At 43.8% G+C, this 20,989-nt stretch overlaps 2 protein-coding genes across 2 annotated transcripts; one reads left to right on the top strand and one right to left on the bottom strand.

Moving 5' to 3' along the window:
* Positions 1-2,432: 2,432 nt before the first annotated feature.
* On the top strand, positions 2,433-12,577 carry usp44 (ubiquitin specific peptidase 44). The gene is made up of 6 exons (XM_071920611.2): positions 2,433-2,494; positions 4,806-6,524; positions 8,048-8,246; positions 9,467-9,575; positions 10,302-10,552; positions 10,758-12,577. Exons 2-6 carry the CDS (start codon positions 4,959-4,961, stop codon positions 10,880-10,882), a joined length of 2,250 nt encoding a protein of 749 aa, XP_071776712.1. The 5' UTR covers positions 2,433-2,494; positions 4,806-4,958; the 3' UTR covers positions 10,883-12,577.
* Positions 12,578-12,916: 339 nt separating this feature from the next.
* Positions 12,917-20,288, bottom strand: metap2a (methionyl aminopeptidase 2a). The gene is made up of 11 exons (XM_071920576.2): positions 20,114-20,288; positions 17,918-18,013; positions 17,717-17,779; positions 17,285-17,387; positions 16,231-16,392; positions 15,718-15,899; positions 15,465-15,559; positions 15,266-15,362; positions 14,492-14,595; positions 14,253-14,368; positions 12,917-14,096 (listed from the first exon to the last, which is right to left on the bottom strand). The coding sequence occupies exons 1-11, from the start codon at positions 20,268-20,270 to the stop codon at positions 13,844-13,846; spliced, it is 1,428 nt and encodes a 475-aa protein (XP_071776677.1). The 5' UTR covers positions 20,271-20,288; the 3' UTR covers positions 12,917-13,843.
* Positions 20,289-20,989: the final 701 nt, after the last annotated feature.

Genomic DNA, 20,989 nt, shown 5'->3' with positions numbered 1-20,989 from the left:
GAAAATCCTGCAACGTGAGGGCATTTTGCTGGTCTTCACTTCTGCAAGAGGCTAGTTTAGGATTAGGGTTAAGGTTAGGCATGAAGTGGTGACGGTTGATTTGGTAATCTGCAAGATCCTCAATTTTTTTAATTTTATTTTGGCAACATCTTTGGTGAAAAACTATCATTTGTATGGTATTTTTGCACTGCACTTTGCAAACTGTGACGTCTTCTTCCTTGGATTTTTTGTGTTGATGCAGTTTGAGTTTCTCTTTACTCTGTCTGTTCAGCCATGGTGGCTATCACTGCTCATGCTAACTACCCAGTTCTTCTTCTGTTTATTCCAATCAAAGCAGATATCACTGGATGACAGAAAATACATTTATTCATATGAAAAAGTTAGGGAATGAATAGTCAGCGGAAGGTCCTCACAAGTATAGTAAAACGTGTGTGTGTGTGTGTGTGTGTGTAAGAGAGAGAGAGTGCAGATGGAAAGAGCACAGACAGGGAGGGAGGGAGGGAGATAGAGAGAGAGAGAGAGAGTTAGCATGTGTGGACTTGAAAGCGGTAAAGGCCCGGTGGACATAGAGGGAGAAAAACATTAGAGGTGATTCACAGGAATCGCATGGCACATCTACACATACCTCTTTCTCTAAGTCACTCTCAAACGCCCCTTAATCTCTCGCACACACAAACCTCTGGTCTGGCTCGCACCAACATCTTTACACACACACACACACACACACACACACATACACACACCTATTACCACAAACACCCTGCTCAATGGGGGTTTAAAGAGGCTTGTATGGATCAGTTCCTCACTAATCAGTACATGAGGGGGATTCTTCTACTGTACGTGCAGTAAGGGTGTGTGAGTCCTCTTTCAGGCAGAGGGTTGGAGATCTTTGAGTGTAATAAATCTGCACAGTAGTGATTGTACAGTGCTGTTGTGTTTTAAAATCTGAGCCCTGATCTGATAGGATCTACACAGCTAGTGCCACCAGCCCCCATTAACCTGCATGAAGCACTAGACCCACATGCCACACCAGAGTTTAAAAAGCCTAATTCTTAAAGGTACACCATAAGGCCAATTCAATTGATGACACACACTCTTTTGATATATCTGATCGTTTGAGAGGGGGAGAGAGAGAGAGAGAGAAAGAGAGAGAGAGAGAGAGAGAGAGAGAGAGAGAGAGATATTTTCCATTAAAACATCTAATATGGTTTAGTGAGCAGACACACACACACACACACACACACACACACACACACACAGAAATGATATAACTACATTTTGGAAATGTTTTATATTATTATACATATATTATAATTATGCACTGTCATATAGTAAATGTTTTGAAACCAAATAATTTTAATACAAACTGTAGTGGGTTTCTGAAATGTTACATTTTGTATACTGTTTCTGATAAACAGCCATGGTAATAAAATCATTGAGACACATTTGACTACACTGGAGTGTGCATGGTACTACACTGCCCTCTAGTGGTGAATATATAGGTACATAAATATTTTATCTATATCAGTGCAAAGCAGTGATTTTGTCCCACTCTTCACTCTTTGGCTTGTTGATTATTTCCATGCAAAGTTTTTGCAAAGTAATGACACTTTACCCAGGCTTAATTGTTCAGGTTTGCCAGGTATGGACATCCAGAAACAACATTAACCATGGTTATAATTATGGAAAGAACACTGAAAAAGAACTAGAGGTACCAAAACGTTATACAAAGCAAACAACTAATACAATAACATACAATTAGCAGTACATACATACACTAAACTACAACTAACTGTTCTACATAGACCTATACTAAACTACAACAGACATACTAGAAAACTGACAGCACTAAATATATGACACAGCCATGGCAATAAGGTACTACATATATTAAACTACAACTAAAATATACTAAAATATAATTAACATACTAATGTTCAGCTAACAGTCACATATACTAAACCACGACTAACAACTACACGTACTATAACTAAAGGCTACGCTACTAATATAGCCTACTAATCTACAACTAACATATTACATTTCAACTAACAGCATTACGCGTATTAACATCTACTAAACTACAGCTAACAGTACTACCAAACTACATCTACCAGTAGTAACTCTAACTAAACTACAATACTAGCTATAACGTTACTACAACAAACAGTACACAACTAACGTTACATGACACTGAACCACTAAATACCAAACCAAACTGTTAGGTCTACAATAAAGACTAGAATGACTTCATAATGTAGTTTCAAAATACAAACATATTTTGAGAAGAGATAAGCTAACATTTTAGTCATCTTCACTATCATAATCATCATCATCACCAGCATCATCATCATCATCATCATCACCAACAACAACAACAACAACAACAACGTCACGTATCGAGGACGCGCTCGAGCCAACACCACGCGACAGCAACTGACAAGATGGCGATCATTTTAGAAACAGAGGAGTAACTGCGGTGAAGGATAGCTCGGTATGATATTTTCTTATAACTTGGAATTATTTATAACACATGTGTAACAATGTAGCCGACGACTCACTTGTTCTTCTTTAAACTGATATGCATGTTGACTTATAACGCTGAGCATGACGTTGGAAACTGACCTCTGGCTAACGCTTGAACTTGTTAGGATTATCGTAGTTAGCCTGGGTAGCTCATGTTAGCTAGCAAGCTAGCTGCGAGCTAAGCTAATGTTAGCAGCAAGGACAGAAAGCGACTCGCTAATCTCTTGAACAAATATTCTATAAAATATCAGCCAACGTAGCTGACGTCTATTTATGTTTACAGCGCTTCTATTTCAAACTATTATAGACAGTTATTTTGTAAGGTTCCTTTATCAGTTTCGATTTTCTTTGTTTATGATCCCAGTATGTTGTAATCGCAACTACTTATCGCTGTATCAATTAGAAGCTAGTGATAGCTAACGCTAGGCTACGTTAAGTGATGCTGCCTTCCACTAAGCTCCTCGTGTGTCTCGTGTTGCTATTGTGTAGAACAGTTTGTTGGACAGCCGTAGCTAACTGATTGTGTAAGTGTTTTGTTGTGGCTTTTTTGGCCAGCTAGCTAAGTTGAGAGCCAGGCTATGTCGGGCTGAGTGCTGAGTGCCCAGCCACTTTCAGACCATGCAGTCACAAGGACAAACCAGGGAAGGCGCGCTAACTTGCTGGTAAAACTTTGGTGGAATAGACAACCCCGAAACAAATTTACTAACAGTCTTGGCACTAATGATCATATTTGATGCCGTTCGTTTTTACACATGTGACTAGTGACTTATTCGTAGAGCTTCATAGTGGACGTGAAACAATTACATTATGATGTGGACTACCTCGACAGTCTTCTCGTATCGACACTGTGATGTGGACAACATTACTGACTGTGACAGTAAAGTAACTGAGCCACGCTATTCTGTATCATTATTGCTTAAAACGATACCGCACAAAGATACAACATGAAAGGGTTTGTTGTTCCACTTCTGATATGATGTGGTAATGTGGTGCCCGGGTCTGCCTTGGACCCTTCATAGGAATGAGGACTTATTTATATCACAGGGCAGCAGTCTGGAATGGTAACACGGTGGTCTACTCGTAAACACTTATTGGATAAACACACCAACTCGTGCATTTTGACTGGTAAACAAACACCTACTTAGGCCAGAATACTTTGAGTCACACTTGTTTTGATAGTGATATATGACATGAAGGGGTTGTAGAGCAGAAAAATCAACTGTTCTGACTAAACATTTATGAAGTTAGAAGCCTCAATTTTTTGTCCTTGCCTACACATTTCTCTCTTCTATCTTGGTCTCTCCATCACTTTCCCTCTCTGTTATCTGGGCTATTTCCTAGCTGTCTCTTTTCTTTCCTCGTCCTCTTCTTCATTCCCTCTGTGAAGGCAGTCCTGTACCTAGACAAAGGGTGCACCACCCTACAAGCGCAGCCCCCCTTTTGTTGGCCAAGCTTAAGTCCTCTTTTGCCCCAGTGGGGGGGTTGATAAGGTTCAGACCCACTCAAGGATCCCCAGTTTCTCAGCTGTGGTACACCAACCCCCAGGGATATGAAAAGGTGGAGGAGGTTTTAAGATGAGATTGATTGTTGCATTTTTTCTATTTGTTTGATTTGAGTTTTCTGTGATGTTTTCCCTCTCCTTGAAGCAAATAACCCAAAAGTAAAATTTCAAGTTGCTATTCTTATGATGTCACATGTAAATGTAGTTCAGTACATTTTTGTGAACAGCTCTTCCCAAAAGCTATAAACATGAAAACAAGACTCTAAACTGGCATCTCATCAAGAGACAAAACCTGGAGCTGCTGTATTGCAGATGCTTTGAAATAATATTTTTGTATGCATTTTTACATTCATATTATCTGTACTCCACAGTAGTACCAAGGGTTTTAATTGTGAGAATATGTCCATGTCCCTGTAAAATCACCCAGGGCTTTGTCACTGTGCCAAGTACCAAGTTCTTATTTATTATTCACTATCAATGGAGAAACTCCAAGATTTGTCTTGATTATGTTTTCAAATCTAGACCAAACAGTCCATGATAACTTCAACAACTTACTAAGCACAGTCATATTTATCAGCCAGTTATTTTCCTGTCTGCGCATGTTGAAATGCTAAAGCTTGCTTGTCACCTGGCAGTTTGCCTTTGTTTATCATGTCCAGCTATCGCCTCATCAATCTAATACAGCTGTTTCCAGGTCAATTTCACTGTTCTTCAAAACAGTCAGCTCCCTGTTCCTCTCTTCTTATGACTAACCAGATCTGTTCTCTCTCCTCTCTAGATTAAACCATGCCCTGGGAGGGTCCCATTTCTCAGCTCACCATGGTCGCCATGGTGATCTGAATCCAGTGTGAAACGCTGACACACACACACGCAGACGGTCACTTATTGACTGACACAGCCAGCCAGCCAGCTCGGCAGGCAGGCTTGTGTAATGGACAGGTGTAAGCATGTGGGGCGGCTGCGGCTGGCCCCAGACCACTCCATCCTCAACCCCCAGAAGTGGCACTGTGTGGACTGCAACACCACAGAGTCCGTATGGGCCTGCCTAGGCTGTGCTCATGTGGCGTGTGGACGCTACATCGAGGAGCACGCTCTGCAGCACTTCCAGCAGCAGCACCACCCGTTGGCCATGGAGGTTAACGAACTTTATGTTTTCTGCTACTTGTGTGACGACTACGTCCTGAATGATAATGCCACCGGAGACCTCAAGCTGCTTCGTAGTACACTCAGCGCCATCCAGAGCCAACGCTACGAGGTCACCACCCGCAGTGGGCGCACCCTCCGCTCTGCTAGCGCCGCCCCCTACGCCCTCATGCCATCCGGTGCCCGCGAGCTGCAGCTGAGGGATGAGGACAGGATGTTCACCGCCCTCTGGCACCGCCGCAGAGCGCTTATGGGACGCATTTTCCGCTTCTGGTTTGGACTGACTGAGGGTGGAAAGAAGAGGGAGGAAGAAGAGAGAAAGCAGGAGGAAGAGGAGGAGGAGGAGCGGAAAAGGGAGGTGAGGGAGAGGAGGCGGGCTTTGAAGAGGCAGCTGCAGGTGGAGCTGGAGAGTGCCCCTTCCAGGAAGAGCCGACGCTTACGTAGGAAGAGCCAGAGAGTTGCGGATGCGGCGGTCATTATTAAAACCTCTCGCAGGACACGCAACAAGACAAAAACCTCTTTGCCCTCCCCCCTCACCCGCAGGCCAAGGACTCAAAGCCCTGCCACTGCTACCCCCAAGAAATTGGAACGGCCCAAAAAGGTCCAGCCAACCCCCAAGAAGCGCACCCCTCCTTCCACCACCAAATCTAAGCCCAAAGCCTCCTCAGTGCCCTCCCGTACCGCCCACACCCCTGTCCGCCGCAAGCAAAGCACCAAACAGGGCGGCTCACCCTTCAAGCGGCGTCCCACGGTCACTCCTGGAGTGACAGGCCTGAGGAACTTGGGCAACACCTGTTATATGAACTCTATCCTGCAGGTGCTTAGCCACCTTCACGTCTTCAGGGAGTGCTTCATGCGCCTGGATCTGACCCAGGCACTGGAGCTACTGGCATCTGCCGTCCACGGCCAACTGGCGGGGAAGGCCTCGTCCCAGTCCCCCCTGGCCCAGAGGAAGGGGCTCCAGGCCAGCTCAGGCTCTGGGGCCGGGCTGAGTGGCGGGGCCTCGCGGGCCCGCAGCATGGAGCTAATACAACCTAAAGAGCCCAGCTCGAAGTACATCTCCCTCTGCCACGAGCTGCACACCTTGTTCCAGGTGATGTGGTCAGGCAAGTGGGCGCTGGTTTCGCCTTTTGCCATGCTCCATTCAGTGTGGCAGCTGATCCCAGCTTTCCGGGGCTACGGTCAACAGGACGCCCAGGAGTTCCTATGTGAGCTGCTGGACAAGGTGCAGCGGGAGCTGGAGAGCACCGGCAAGCATACACCCACTGCAGGTGTCCCACAGACACAAAAACGACTCATCAAGCAGGTGCTCAATGTGGTCAACACTATCTTCCATGGCCAGCTCCTGAGCCAGGTATGACACGCACAGACACACACACACACATACACCTGCAATCACCCTCATTTAAAAACTGTTGGATAATTTAACAATCATCATAAGCTCTGTCTGACTGGCACATGCACCCATGCATGTCTACCCACACACTTAAGTTGCATGGATAGTTTGACAGTCATCATGAGCGCTGACTGAACTGCATCATTTATTCCGTATTCTGGCTCAGTTGGCTATGTCCTAGATGGATTAATTTGGCACTTTCAATTCTGGAGCTCAGCCATGCAAGATGGGGAATTTGGGAGTAGGGCTGCCAGCGCTGACATGAATCTTAAATGTTTTTAGTCTGTTTATGACCTTGAGCCAGACTGTTCTTTTTATTTACTAAGTTAATTGTCATAAATAGCCACGTGTGGTTTCAATAAATTGTACACTTCTATCCCGTTAAGCAATTGGTGGAAGAGAACATATTCTAAATTGGCTAAATGAGGACTGCAGGGACTGTGAGTGGGGAGAGTTAGCTTGAGGACAAGAGATTAGTGTCTACTTGTAGAGGCTGAGCACACACACTGACACCTGCTCTCGCTGAATAGAGAGGGCTATGTGTGGAAGGGTTTTGGGGTATCTCAGTCCTGTGGCTATTCACCAGGGCATTGACTCATGGGGGGGACACATAACACGTTTTTCAAGACCGATTTGGCAACGATTTGAGTCTGTGGTAGTCGCACTGTATAGTCGCAGCTGTAATTGTTGTGTGTGTGTCTCGTCAAAGACTCAAATCTTAACGGGAATGTTCAATAGCCAATGAAAATTGAATTTGCTACAAGGAAGGAAGAGGGGGAAAATATGGAAGTGTAAACACAAGATGCAGTGTGCACAATGGCTGAGCCGGGAAATAAAAAGAAAGGTGAATGAGAACCCTCTTTTTTCCTGTGCAAATCACAGCATAAACCACAATTGCTGCAAGCCTTATAGGCTGCGTGTTTGTTTGATATCGAAATATTGCGGAAAAATACATTCTCGCAAGTGCAGGTGTACCACGAAAAATCACATCATATGGTCTTTAGATTTGTGCTCCTCCAGTTATTTTGTGTGCATCACAAGACTGAAAATCTGCACATTTCAAATGCGCGCTGCTCAATTTTTTCATTGTCACTTATCATTGGAAAAATCTTTTAATGTGTCCCTGCCTTCAGATTGCCTTTGCACTCCCTGAAAATGACAATGAGCACTATACCTGGTTAATCGTCAAAAGTCTGTTAGTTGAAGTTCCTATCAGACTTCAAAATAAAGTAAATTTTTAGGATATTTTGTTTTGAGACAGTAGGAAGGCTGAGAGGGGAACAGAGTACAGGATGGACAGGAATAAAAAACAAGCAAGGTAAGACTCATTCTTGGGTCAACAGGGTAGGGTTAGACGAATATAGGTTTGTGAATACCGATACTGATATATGAATATTTTTTTATTGAACTGCTAGTAGCTGATATTTTGTGCCAGTATTCAGACCTGCTCATCTCTTTATCTCCCTCACACACACATTCAGGTGACGTGCCTGGCCTGTGACCATCGCTCCAACACTGTGGAGCCGTTCTGGGACCTGTCCCTCGAGTTCCCTGAGCGGTATCACAGTAATAGCAGGGAGTCGGCCGCGCAGGTTTCATGCCGGCTGACGGAGATGCTGGCCAAGTTCACGGAGACCGAAGCCCTGGAAGGCAACATCTACGCCTGCGACCAGTGCAACGGTGAGTTAAATACATACACTACACACGCATACACACTTTTTCGTTTACCAAAATTTACCTCAAAGACTCAAAGAGGATTGACATAACATTGGACACCTGGAATTAATATGCGTCTTATACCCAGATTGTATCTAGATCTGATTTAGCTGGATTACATTTACACGTGACATTAAAATGTGTCTCTGGTGTACACATTGAAATCTGATTACTCTTTCCCTTGCCAAAACAGGGATTGTCGCTCACATCATTTCTTCATGTAAAATTTACATCCTTTAAAATTGACAGTAAACACCATGTCTCGCTTGTTCCCCATCAACAAGTATTCAGACAATCCATTTTAACTGATAGTAAGAGTCCATTGTTACTATATGTGCCGCCTGCCATCTGTTGGTTTATTTTTGTTTCAGAAATGTCTATATGAGATTGAAGATGCATTGCATTTACACTTTGGTGTTAATGTGTCCAAATGCATCTCTGACCACCTCTTAGGTAAAAGCATCTTGGATGCATTTACATCTGGATTTTATACGGTAGGCTGACCAGGGGAATAGCCAGTGAACCAACTATAAAAGTTGAGATTTTATTAAAATTAAGTGCTGCTTGGTGAATCACTTGTATGCCAAATTTTCCACTCCTTTTCCACTCCAAACAGGAAAATGGCTCTTTTGATTGGTTACACAATTGCCATAGGGCCATCGCCTCCCCAGCTCTCTCCTTGCAGTGTCGTGACGCCACAAGTCTACAAATCACCTTTGCAATAAATGCCCTACAAGACTTGTAGTAAAAGTGAGAGCGCGCAGATTTGCCATTTGAGATGTGCAAGACGCCATCTGAGAGGTTGATTCAGCAGATTCAACACGCTGTAAACATGGAGTTGTACTTGCACTCAAAAAATATATTCAGGAAAACAAAATTTGAGCAAATATATTACAAGTTTGCCACTTCACATACTGACTTGCACATTTGTAAATCCTTTCTGTGAATTTAAATTTAGGACACAGGTGTGTGAGTATTTTCTGCTAGTGTAAAGCATAAGCAGTGTAGCATACAAGTTAGGTGTTTTGCTACAATAATACCTTCATAGTAAGGGGAGGGATCACTGCTGATTCAAGCGTGTGTTTCTAACTGCTTGTGTAACCCTTTGTCTGGAGAGTGTTTCAGGGCTGAGGCGACTCCCAGTGGTGTAAAGTGTGTTAACCCTTTCCCTCTCATGTGTGCAGCTATGCGCCGGCGGATCTCCTCCAAACCAGTCATCCTGACCGAAGCACAAAAACAGCTGATGGTCCACAAACTGCCTCAGGTCCTGCGGCTTCACCTCAAACGCTTCAGGTACGATGACGTCACACCAACGCTGATTGACTTATACAGTTTATTCAGCTGGGTCCCATCTTGAAATCAACATTGATAGTGAGCAATACATCTGAGTTCATGTTTTACAGTAACACAAACATTGCAATGTCAACGACAAATCAAAAATCCAGCAAGTGGTTGTGTCCTGCCATGGTGTTGTAAGAGTTGTGATCACAACATGAATTCTGTGATGATTTCATTTTGTTCATTTTAATTGAAATGTATCATTCTCTACACTAGACTACAATTATTCCCTTGTTGGTGATTTAGAATTCAGGAAGTCAGACAAAACTTTATATTACCATGCAGTTCAATGAACATCAATGTGATTACTTGACATGTGATTTTGCATAATGTGAAAACCGTGTAACTCCAATTTTGGTGATTTTCATGTGTTATCTTCAATTTAAAGGTAACATGGTCCCGTATGGGTTGAGAAAATTCTCTGACCCTTGGTTTATAAAACCCTTTCAACTCAGGGTATAAACTCAGAAATAAACTCAGAAATACATGGTCAAGCTAAAAACAAGGAAAGTTTATGTTTTGACAGTGACGTTATGTTAGTAGATATTGAAATCAATTGTAATGATTATCGTGATATTAATTTTGTCCATATTGCCCAGCCCTAGTAAAACATATGCACTGTTGCGATTGGTCTAATGACTTGTCCCTTGACCAGCCCTCTGCTTTGTGATTGGTCCTCAGGTGGTCTGGGCGGAACCACCGGGAGAAGATCGGCGTCCACGTCAGCTTCGACCAGCTTCTCAACATGGAGCCCTACTGCTGCCGAGACCCCTCACCCAAAGGTGTGGCCTGCTCCAGTCCCAGCAGCCCCGGCTCCACGGGCTCGCCACGCCCCAAACACTTCCTCTACGAACTCTCCGCTGTGGTGATGCATCATGGGAAGGGCTTTGGCTCCGGCCACTACACTGCCTACTGCTACAACACAGAGGGGGGTGAGTACAGAGCGTAGCGAGCCTCAACCAGTATGGGGTTTTTGAAGAGCAATACCGATATTTTTAGATTGAAGATGATGATGATAATAACATACACGTGCATAAAAATGTAGAATCAGCTCAGGCTAAATGTCTGCAGCGACTGTTAGATCCGAGACGACTGCATGAAAACTGAAGTGTAACCCCTCGCCTTCCTCTCCTCCAGGCTTCTGGGTTCACTGTAATGACTCTAAGCTGAATGTGTGTTCTGTGGAGGAGGTTTGCCGTGCCCAGGCCTACATCCTCTTCTACACGCAACGTGTCACTCAGGACAAAGACCGGCCGCTATAGGACCATCCACTGACCCCGCCTCCTCCGCTGCATCCTGACCACTCAGCGACAAGATATCAGCACAGCCCCACCAATCGCTCTCTCTCTCTCTTTCATCTTTCTTTGGGCATTCTATATCCTGGGAGGATAGGTCTTTTGAGTATATTTTTTAAAAAAAGGAAAAAAGAGACTCCTTTTTAAAACATGGTTCTGCTTTATGAACTTCTTGTATATGGTGTTTATATGTTGGTATTTTTTAAGTCAGAAAAAATCGGTGATGTTTGTGTTTTGATTGTGTACAGCTGTATTTTATAAAGACAGTATCAGCCAAGGTGTGTCTCAGTAGCAGCCAACAGACTTTGGCCAGGCGTACTACGTCCAAGTGTCCTCTACAAGTAGTACAGGTGTATTCAGGTGTCTGCCTACCTGCACTCGTTGGCTCGTCGATTGTAAATGCTGTTCATCAATTTGAATCAACTGAAATGTTTCTCAGTCACTTTAGCTAGTCAACACAAAACTGGATATAGATGGCACCAGGTTGTAAAATGTCATTCACTATTGCCCAGTTTAAAAATGGCCTCCCTGTTCCCTAGACATTTGTGTGTAGATGGCTAAAGCTTGGATAGATATCAACAAGATGGCTATACTTTGCCCTGTTTGGCTTATGTTTACGTCATCATGGTCCTCGTCCTTATCCAGTCCTGCCAGAAATGCACTAACGTCTACAGAACAGGTTGTCAATGTTGTTTCTGCTCAGACCCAATGTTGGTGCAAAAGTTAAAATCTATACATAAGCAGGAAGGCGGTGTAGTTTGTTACTCTAAAGCACTTCCAGGTCTGTCAGGAAACACATTGTGATTGGCGTACCTCAAGCCAAAGCATGGGGGAAGTGTTTGGATTCTCTCAGCTTTTCCAAAATGGTTCAACATTTGCTGGGTGTTTTTTTTTTTTCTTTGACTGGTGGAGGAAAACAAATGTTTCTATAAGTCTCCAAAGGGATGTTTTTGGCTAAATGCTGCCACCTCTCTGCTTCAGAATGTAAATTGTCTTCAGTCAGAGTCTGAAGTTATCCCCAACAGATACTAGTGTTCTAGAAAAGTGCCCTTTTGTTGAAAAAGCAAATCTATTTTTATAGTTCCTTTCCTAGGAAAATAGTTCATATCGATTCAGCAAAGTGGTATCTGCACAGCTGCAATCCCACCCAGGCCAGCATTTAGAATATGAATGTATTTTTATACAATCCTTTTCAGAGGTTCTATGTTTTAGATAAGAGGCCACTGACAGTTTTTAAGAAGTTTTATATAGCAGCTGATTCTTTCACCCTCTTGATTGTTCAACAACACCAGCAGTTTGGACAGGACTAAATGTGCGACTTTGTCCACCAGCACGTCGTTGTGTGTACTGTATGTGTGCATACTGTATTTGATTCTGTATCCCTCTCAAGTAAATTAGCCAGACAGATTCAACAGGATTTCTGCAGTGTATACATGTGTATGTGATTATCTCCATACTGGAGAGAAGTGTAATGTTCTCCACCTCAACCTTGTTCCTTCTGATTTGTCTAGCAGAGGGGAATTCAAAGCACATTTCATCTTTTGTTTTTCCTTCAATGTCAGACATTGTGACACATTGTATGTTGGCGTTTGATTACTCCTCCTTGGATGTGTGTGTGTAAAGTGGATATGGAAGTTATACTATGCAAATTGTTACCTCAATTTTTTCTAGAGAAAATTACCTCAATAAAAATGAGAATATTTTTTCATTTTTCTAAGAAAATTATGCTTGTGTCTTTGCATTTTCTCGTTCCTTGTAGGAAGCTCCAGTCACTTTGACAGCGAGTTGTGAACCAGCACAAAGAAATGTTATTAAGTCCAAACAAAAACTGTAGGTTTGGAGAAGGAACTATTTTGAGGTAGTCAAATGGGTACTGATAGTTATTTTTGATCACTGAAACTAGTGTGTTATTGTTGATGGCTAGCTGTTTATTGAAATACCTTGAGAGGATGCATTTCTCATACTATGATCCAAGAAACATCAGAGGAGGGAAGCCCATAATGAGAGCAAAAGTATTTTAATCATTTTTTCTTACAAAAACATTTTCAGGGAGTTCAAAATGAAGCATTTCATTGGGAACATACAGTGGCGGCAGCCATTTCAAAGATATTTTACAAATATCAAAGAAACAATGACTGGAGGGCCAGAGTGCAGAATCCCTCCTGTAGCGATAGAAGCCAAACATACAGCTGAAGATGCATGGTGTCTGTATAAAGATGACATTATTATTACAACACCCCAAGCTGAAGTGGGAGGAATTTTATGCTTTCAGAGATTTCTGACCGTTCATTGGCCTGACCACTTCTTAAACCCAGCAGTATTTGTGCTCGACTAACAGCACTGGGTACTGAAGGCTCAGAGTGGTGCCATAGAAATTTGGCTGCAAAAAAATGACCAAAGGGAGATATGAAAGGATTTCTTACTTGCACCATCTGTTTGAATACTGGGGTTGCAATAAATGCAGCGGCAACTTAAATAAATGTAACTGTTTAACAGTTAACTTTTAATATTATGTAAAATGAGGTCCGCAGGAGACTGGCGGGACACACCACAGTGTCAGCGCTGAATAAAAGCATACTGCAACGCTTCTTCCAGCAGAACCTTGTCTTGTTTACAATTTATTTAGCTGTGGTTGTCACCTGAAGAATAAATGATACAAAATTCAGCCCCTGCCAAGAAAGCCAGTCCCTCTTCTTTGCTAGCTGTAAGTGGTGCTTAAAATGCATTGTGGGTAGTGTACAGTGGCATTTGGCATCTCTCACTGCTGCTCTTTGACAAAGGTAATGAGACAACCAGATCCTGTTTTAGAAGCTCTTTGCTGTTTCAGAGAGTGCAGGCCATGTTTGTGTGGGGTTTATTCTCTGGCAAAGGAGTCGGGTTTGGAGGTGCTGTGTGGTGGCGGGGGTGGGGGGTAGTGGCGGTGGGGTCTCAGTAGTCGTCACCCCGGCTCACCACCTCCTTGCAGGTGGGCCTGAGCAGGATGGTGTGCTCGAACTGAGCGGTGTAGCAGCCCTTGGAGTCACAGAGGGGGGGGTAGGGGTCCACGATGCCCAGGTCGCACAGGTTCTTCAGGGCCATCAGGTACTTGCTCTCGCCCAGGCGGTCCAGCCAGCGGCGGCAGAAAGCCAGCGTGCTGAAGTTCTCGTTGATCACGTTCAGCAGGTGCTTTGCCCTGGGCAGCCTGGACAGGAGATAAGTCAGCGTCAGTGAGTTACAGCAGAGCGCTGCCCGGACCACAGTTTAAATATTCACAGTGTGGAATGGTGAACAGTTCTGTCAGCCATCTTGGAGGTCCGCTGGAGAATTAGTTGACTGCTAAAGGCACACGCTCTCTTACCTGATGGGGACGTGGCCGATGTCGAAGTTCTTCATGTAGTGAGAGCACTCCATGTCATCGTGCACCACACCCTTCCCTGTGCTGCCAAACGTCTCGATGGCGTATACCTCACCCTCCTGCAGGGGAACAACACTGGGTCAGATGCAAGGCTCCCAACAATCAATTAACAGTCAATACTCTTCAGTGAGCTCTTTAATCTATATAGTGTACAAATGAGCCAGTGTTAGTCATTAACCCACCTCCATTCTCGTTGCCTCTCCTCCTTTAACAATGGGCACAGTCTTGCCAGCGTGTATCCTGTACTGGCCGATTGAATGACCGTTCAGGTTTCGGATTGGCTTCACTGGAACAGAGTGAGCAAGTTTCATAAATGAACAGGCAGTGAGACATTTCCTGTTACCAGCTGTATGAATTGATATGAATGACTAAAATAACTGATTGTACATGGCAAACACTACAAATGCAAACACACCTTAAACAGCCTTAAAATATGTTTACATACTACATGCCACATACTGTCAGGTCCTTGCATCAAAAGCTCAGACAACTGATGTCAGAGTGAAAGATGTCATGCAACCCAATACATCCAAATAAACAAAGTCAGTTGTGGGGAAACTGGGGTTTTTCAACAGAGTGGCCATACTGCCGATATAGAGTGGGACTTAGATGTTAGTATTAAACAAATTCTGGTTTCTGGTATCTTCCATTTTGGTGTTTTTGGATGCCAAGTTACGCAACATTTTGGTCTTAGATCCCAGGATTCCACTTGCTCCCCCCTGTTGGAGCCACTGTACAATAGGCGCTCTATTCTCTATGGGAACTGTGGTTGGGATCACAGTGAAAAACTGAGCTACAGTAGAGTTGTAAAACACAGGGTCTGTGGAAAAAGTTAGACTGCTCTTCTATAGGCACATTCCTGACATATCACAAAACAAAATCTGTACGCCCACCCATCACCTATACATATCTGTGATCAAGGCTGTAGGTCCAGTGTGTGTAGCTAAGAAAAGTACCTTGGTATGTTTTGCCGTCAAGCTCAACCTCATAGGACTCCATCACTTCCTGGATTGCCTCTCCAACGTCACACAGACGCACATCGATTCCAGCGTTCTGCATCAAGAAGAGAGCATGAGCTTCAGGCACTTTACAGATCAACCACATCAGAGCGACTTGGAGTGCGTGTGTGTGTGTGTGTGTGTCTCAATGTCATACTTTGATTCCAGTATTGGTGGCATCTCTCACAGCCTCCAGCAGCTTGTCATACTTTGGGTTAAAGGTGACAGTGAAGGCACAGTCAATGATTCGCCCTGAAAACAGACATCCATGGAGAGCAGAACATCTTTTAGGATTGACTGGCTGGTGGAGTGTGATGATGATGATGATGAGTTGATGTGTTCTGAGGCTTTTTGCAAGCTGCCAGGACACGCCCTAACGCTTGACATGTAGGTGTGTGTCCGTGCCGTACCGTTGATGTGCGTGCCGAAGTCGATCTTGCAGACGTCGTCGTACTGCAGGACGGTGGGGTCTCCGGCGTTGGGGGTGTAGTGGGCTGCACAGTGGTTCAGAGAGCAGCCGGTGGGGAAGGCCAGGCCGGCGTTCAGTCCGTTCTCCTTGATCAGCTTCCGAGAACAGTCCTCCAACCGCTCGCTAGGCAGGGAGAGGAGACAAACAGAATGAAGGAAAGAAAACTGAAAATCCAACGGGAAATAGTGAGGTTAAATGCTGCAGCATTCAGGTCCATTACATTCTAGGTCAAACACACACTTCACTTTATAAAGAAATTTCCCAAAGTGGGATTAATCAAGTACTACTACTACTATTATTATATAACAATATCAGCCAGGCATTAGAACCGAGATGGAACTACTGTGTCCCGCTTTCTGACTTATTCTCTCTCCCATATAAACACACACACACACAGAGAAAAGGATGACGACCACGATGAAGAAGTGGATTACCATGATAACGGAAGCCTCACCAGATTTCGATCATGGTCATGCCGGGTTTCATGAAGCTGCGGACGTGCTGGCGGACCTGTCTGTGGGCCTCGGCCGCCTGTCTGAAGTCGCTCCACACCTCCTCGTTGGCTTTATCCAGCACCCGCTTCTCGTCGCTGCTCGTACGCCACGCCGCGCTGCGACTGGGAGGCGGACACAGGGGTTCACACAAAGTAACACACAGCCCACTCTTTTCATTAAGGGCAACTGGCCTCGAGGCAAGATTGCCGCTACCAAACTCCTCCCGCAACGTGACAACTAAAATCAAGACTCATCTGCTGGCCTATCACCTGACCGAGGCCAGTGAGTTAGCCTGGACTGAAGCACGACAATCTGGTTCAGCCGGTTTATCCAAGCAGCTGGTAAGCTATAGCTGCAAGGTTATCGCTATGAATTTTACTTGCATGCAAATCTGAATCTGTTTGAACACAGTCCACCTGTAGGTGAAATTTGTTCAAATTCAAATTCAGGGGACTGAGTGACAGCAGCACACTCAGGGCGTCTGCAAGTTTAATCAAGATAAATTTAGGACTTTAAGACTTTTTTAATACCAATTAGAGTGAAATGTAAAACCAGTTTCCCAACTGAAATGGAGCCCTATCAGAACACAGGTGAACTTCTCCCTGGAAAAACAAAACGCGCCAGGAACCACACACAGTTCAGTGAGACACTTAGGAGAGAGAGATGTGTTGCCACATGTCATTGGCACAGGCAAGCCTGCATTAAAATCATGATGTAGCATGTGTAGGGTGTCAGCAGGTCCTGGATGAAGTCTGATGAAATGATCTTAAATTACACTAATCAAACTCAGGGGCTTAAAAGTTAAATACAGCTTTTGAAGTCTTCAATTCAGATTTAGAGGTGTTGAAACTGTTGTTGTGTCTGTGTGTGGCTGATGAAAGTCTTAGCTGCTGTAACATAATGCTGGGGAAATAGGTTGGTCACATACAGGTACAGCAGCATCAAAATGAAACACCACCAGAGCAGGTGCACTCGGTGTGTGTGTGAGTGTGTATGCTCATGTGCACTTCTTACCCATCCTGTAAGGTGGGGTATTCACACTCCTGTCCGATGGGGAACACTCCATTTGGGTATAAATCACAGATGGGCACAGATGGGGGGTCAGTCTGAGTTTTGGCTGAGGGGAAAAAAAAGAAAAAAACATCAAACATCATTCAGGCAATCTTGTTGTGAGGGTTTGAAGTGAGGGCAATTTGCTCCTTTTAACTGGGAGATAAAAAATGGGGAGGGTAAATGTCTGCAGGGTTATACAGCAATGTGGCAGAGAGCCAGTACTCTGCTCCCTACAGAACAAAATAAACACCACGCCCTCAATGGGACGTCCATCACACGCTGCCCTGCACTCCACTCAGTCGTCACAGTCCATGCAGCTACACTGCATTAACTCCAGCCTATACTTCACCACACTGTCTTGCAGCCCAAACAAATGAGATGCGGCCAACTCACGTCCTTTCTTCTTCTTTTTCTTCTTCTTCTTTTTCCCTGCTGAGTTTTCTCCATCATCTCCGTCTGTGGAAGTAAAGACACTGTTGTAATGCCAAGCACTGGCTGCAATGCTTGCCCCTGTGCACCGACATGTGATGTGTCAATACTGTTTAAATCAAAGCTTTGTTGGGATTAAGCTGATGTTGTCCTTATGCCAATTACCTTCCTCCCCGTCCTCCTCTTTCTCCTTGTCTTCTATAGCCTGCTTCTCCAGCTGTTTGGTCACTTCGGCCACTCCATTCCCCTCTGCCTCAGCGCCTGCAGCATCAAACAATGATAAACACCAAGTATATGTACACAGTCCTATATGAAATAAACTAGCTGCAGCCACAAGATGTTGTATCAGCAACTGTCACTGGTAAAAGAATGAGAGGAGGGGGGGTGGGGGAAAAGAGCAGTGCGGCAATGGAGCAATTTTACATTTTAGGCATTTAGCCGATGCTCTTATCCGGGACAACCTACAGTACAGAAAGCTTCAGCTCCTAGATCAGCAACATCACGAAAAAGCAATGGGAAGGAGTGGAAAAATTCAGAGCAATAGTGCCCCAACAACATTCCTGTGAGAGAGCCACTAAGAAGGAAATAAATACAGAAATAAATAAATCTGAATAAATGAGAATTTATTCCTAAACACTAAGGACTGACAATGGGGAATGTCAACACCAGACCTACCAGCCAAGACAAACGGGCACAGAGCCAGTGTCAATGTCACAGCCGATTTGACGTTTTCAGCTGTCAAACGTTTAACCTGCGACCTCAGGCCCGATACCTTCTGTTCTCTCTTGTTGCATGACATGACCATTTACATAATAAACAGTTTCAGTTTCAAAACAGTTTAAAGCATTTCTGTAACTCTTAACGCCTACAGGAACATTGTAAGTGTAACAGGCGACCTAATTCTGAAAGTTGACATTTTATTTAAATATATGCTACTTGGTGTATCAGATACATGCCGGATTGAAAAGTGGATGCTAATGTTTTGCAATAAGTCTCGTGTCATGCTCTACCGGGCGTGTACGTTTGTCCATAAGCAAAAGCAGCATTAAAATGCGGCATTTTTTACGAAGTTCGGCGTGACTTTCACTTTATACGAGAATGAAACGTATCTGGGCTACATGCAACCATGCACTCATGTGGTTAGAGTTGGTTGATTTATTACAGCAAAATATCATTTTGGGCCTTATAGCCTTACATAAGAATTCTGGCAAAAAGCAAATTACGAAACAAGAAAACTTGGCTGGGGCTCAGCGCTGTCGGCACGAAGAGGAGTGCCAGCAGTAACAGTTGGACCAGACACCACCGCTAGTTTTGTTTCTCTGTGCTTTCCAACGGTTCCCGTCTCGATTTAGGCGGACAGTTAAACTTTCTGTCGGGTTTGTCAAATGTCACTTGTCCTTGCTGTTGCGCTGACCAAAGCCAGGCGTGTTTCATAAGGCCTGACTGGCGCTACAGCTCCAATCCACACTGCTCTCAACCCGCATGGCTAATGAGTACCAGTGTCAAGTCAGACAGAATAAACGAAAGCACTTCCGGGCAACGTTCAAAATAAAACCCAGATTGAGGCACAATCGTTTTTGATAAGGCCATATCAAGTACCAAAGTTAAAATACAGATTATATTTAAGAAACTGCAGTGCATAAAAATACAATTACTGTTTTTTCCGCCAACTGTCCTTTCCACAGGGCTCCCATATGCATAACCATATGGGAGGCATGGAAGTATTACTCGCATACAATATTATAAGAGGAGATGGGCTGTATATAGGCTAGGGCTGGGCAATATGGAAGGATTTTTTGCGATATCAATATATATCACGATGTGGCGTATGTATGCAAAATCAAATTATCAAACTGTTATAGTAATATTACGCTATGTAAAACAAAACTAAATCTCAATTGATATTTATTAAAATGTTTCATACCCCCCATTTTTCCATTAAATTTGCTTGTCATCAATTTAGACAACAAAATTGTGTATATCTTCATATCATCACGATGATTCCAGTAAAAGACGATAAACAAAATTGATAAAATACACGAAGATATCAACAAAACATATACCAGATAGCCACATTGGAAGGATGTCTACCATCTTAAAGTCCATATAACTCTGATTCCGTAATGATGATTCCACTGACTAATTTGATGCGATTGCCAATTTTGTTCTGCACACACCAATACCAAACCCCCCTTTCCCCAAGTGACAAATTTGACACTTATGACATTTGACATTTATTTTGAAGGCAAATTTTCGTGATTTCCTTGTTTAGTCTGGCTAGCTGGTTAGCTTGACGCAGCTCTAATAACTCACGTTAGCTTTGCTAGCCTGTTAGCAAGAAAGAAATTGGAACTCTCTTACCTGGCGTTGCGGACTTGCTCTTCTTCTTCTTTTTCTTCTTCTTTTTCGCTGTCTCTTCGGCTGGGTCGGCCTCCTCTTTCTCCTCCGTCTCCCCGTTCAGGTTCTGGTCCAGGTCGGGCTTCTGGTCCGCTACCTGCTCCGCAACCACATCCGCCATGATCGCAGGCGCTGCTGGAAAAGGAAGCGCAAAGGTTTGTGGGAGTGCTCAGTGTGATGCTGCGTGCACGGGAAGTTGGAAAAATCGGAAGAGTAGAGCCAGAGATTTATCCACCAACTCTGACAGAGCTACACATGGACGATATTGCAATATAATAATTTCATGGAATTTATATGTAAATACTTCTGTGTAAATAATTGCAACTGTTGTATCTGTCTATTTCCATTCTTTGTTTAACATTTAACTGTCGTCCATTTTTGCATAATCAAAACATCAACTACATGCTTGACGCACATTTTCTCATCTTCACTCTGCCGCTGCAGAGCAAAGTGCCGCTTTATTTCTAAAATAAAAGCTACTTTTGTCACAAGTCCATTTTTAAAAATTATTTCCGACCATAAACGGAAACACGTCGTATTTACAACTTTCGTGCATGAAGGTAGGAGCTTATGGGGAGCACCTGAAGGCAGCACAAAGTGAAACTTGCCGAATCAGCTGAGAGGGAGCTTGTGTGGTGAGCTCGCGAGCTTCATGAGAAAATAGGCTGTCGAATGGTAATTTTAGAAAAATAATGTATTCATGTTATTGAGTTTGGTTACTTGCTGTGTTTCGCTGTTGGGTCGGCTTATTCTAATTTCAATTCGTGGACATTTTGAGTAAAGCAAAACTCCTCAAAACGTTCACAACAAGCACCAGTAACACTAGCGGAATTGACCGCT

Source organism: Centroberyx gerrardi, chromosome 24, assembly GCF_048128805.1.
Source record: "Centroberyx gerrardi isolate f3 chromosome 24, fCenGer3.hap1.cur.20231027, whole genome shotgun sequence".
NCBI classification, from domain to species: Eukaryota; Metazoa; Chordata; class Actinopteri; order Beryciformes; family Berycidae; genus Centroberyx; species Centroberyx gerrardi.
The sequence above is the reverse complement of the archived record's forward strand: the minus strand, read 5'-3'. Positions and strand labels throughout refer to the sequence as shown.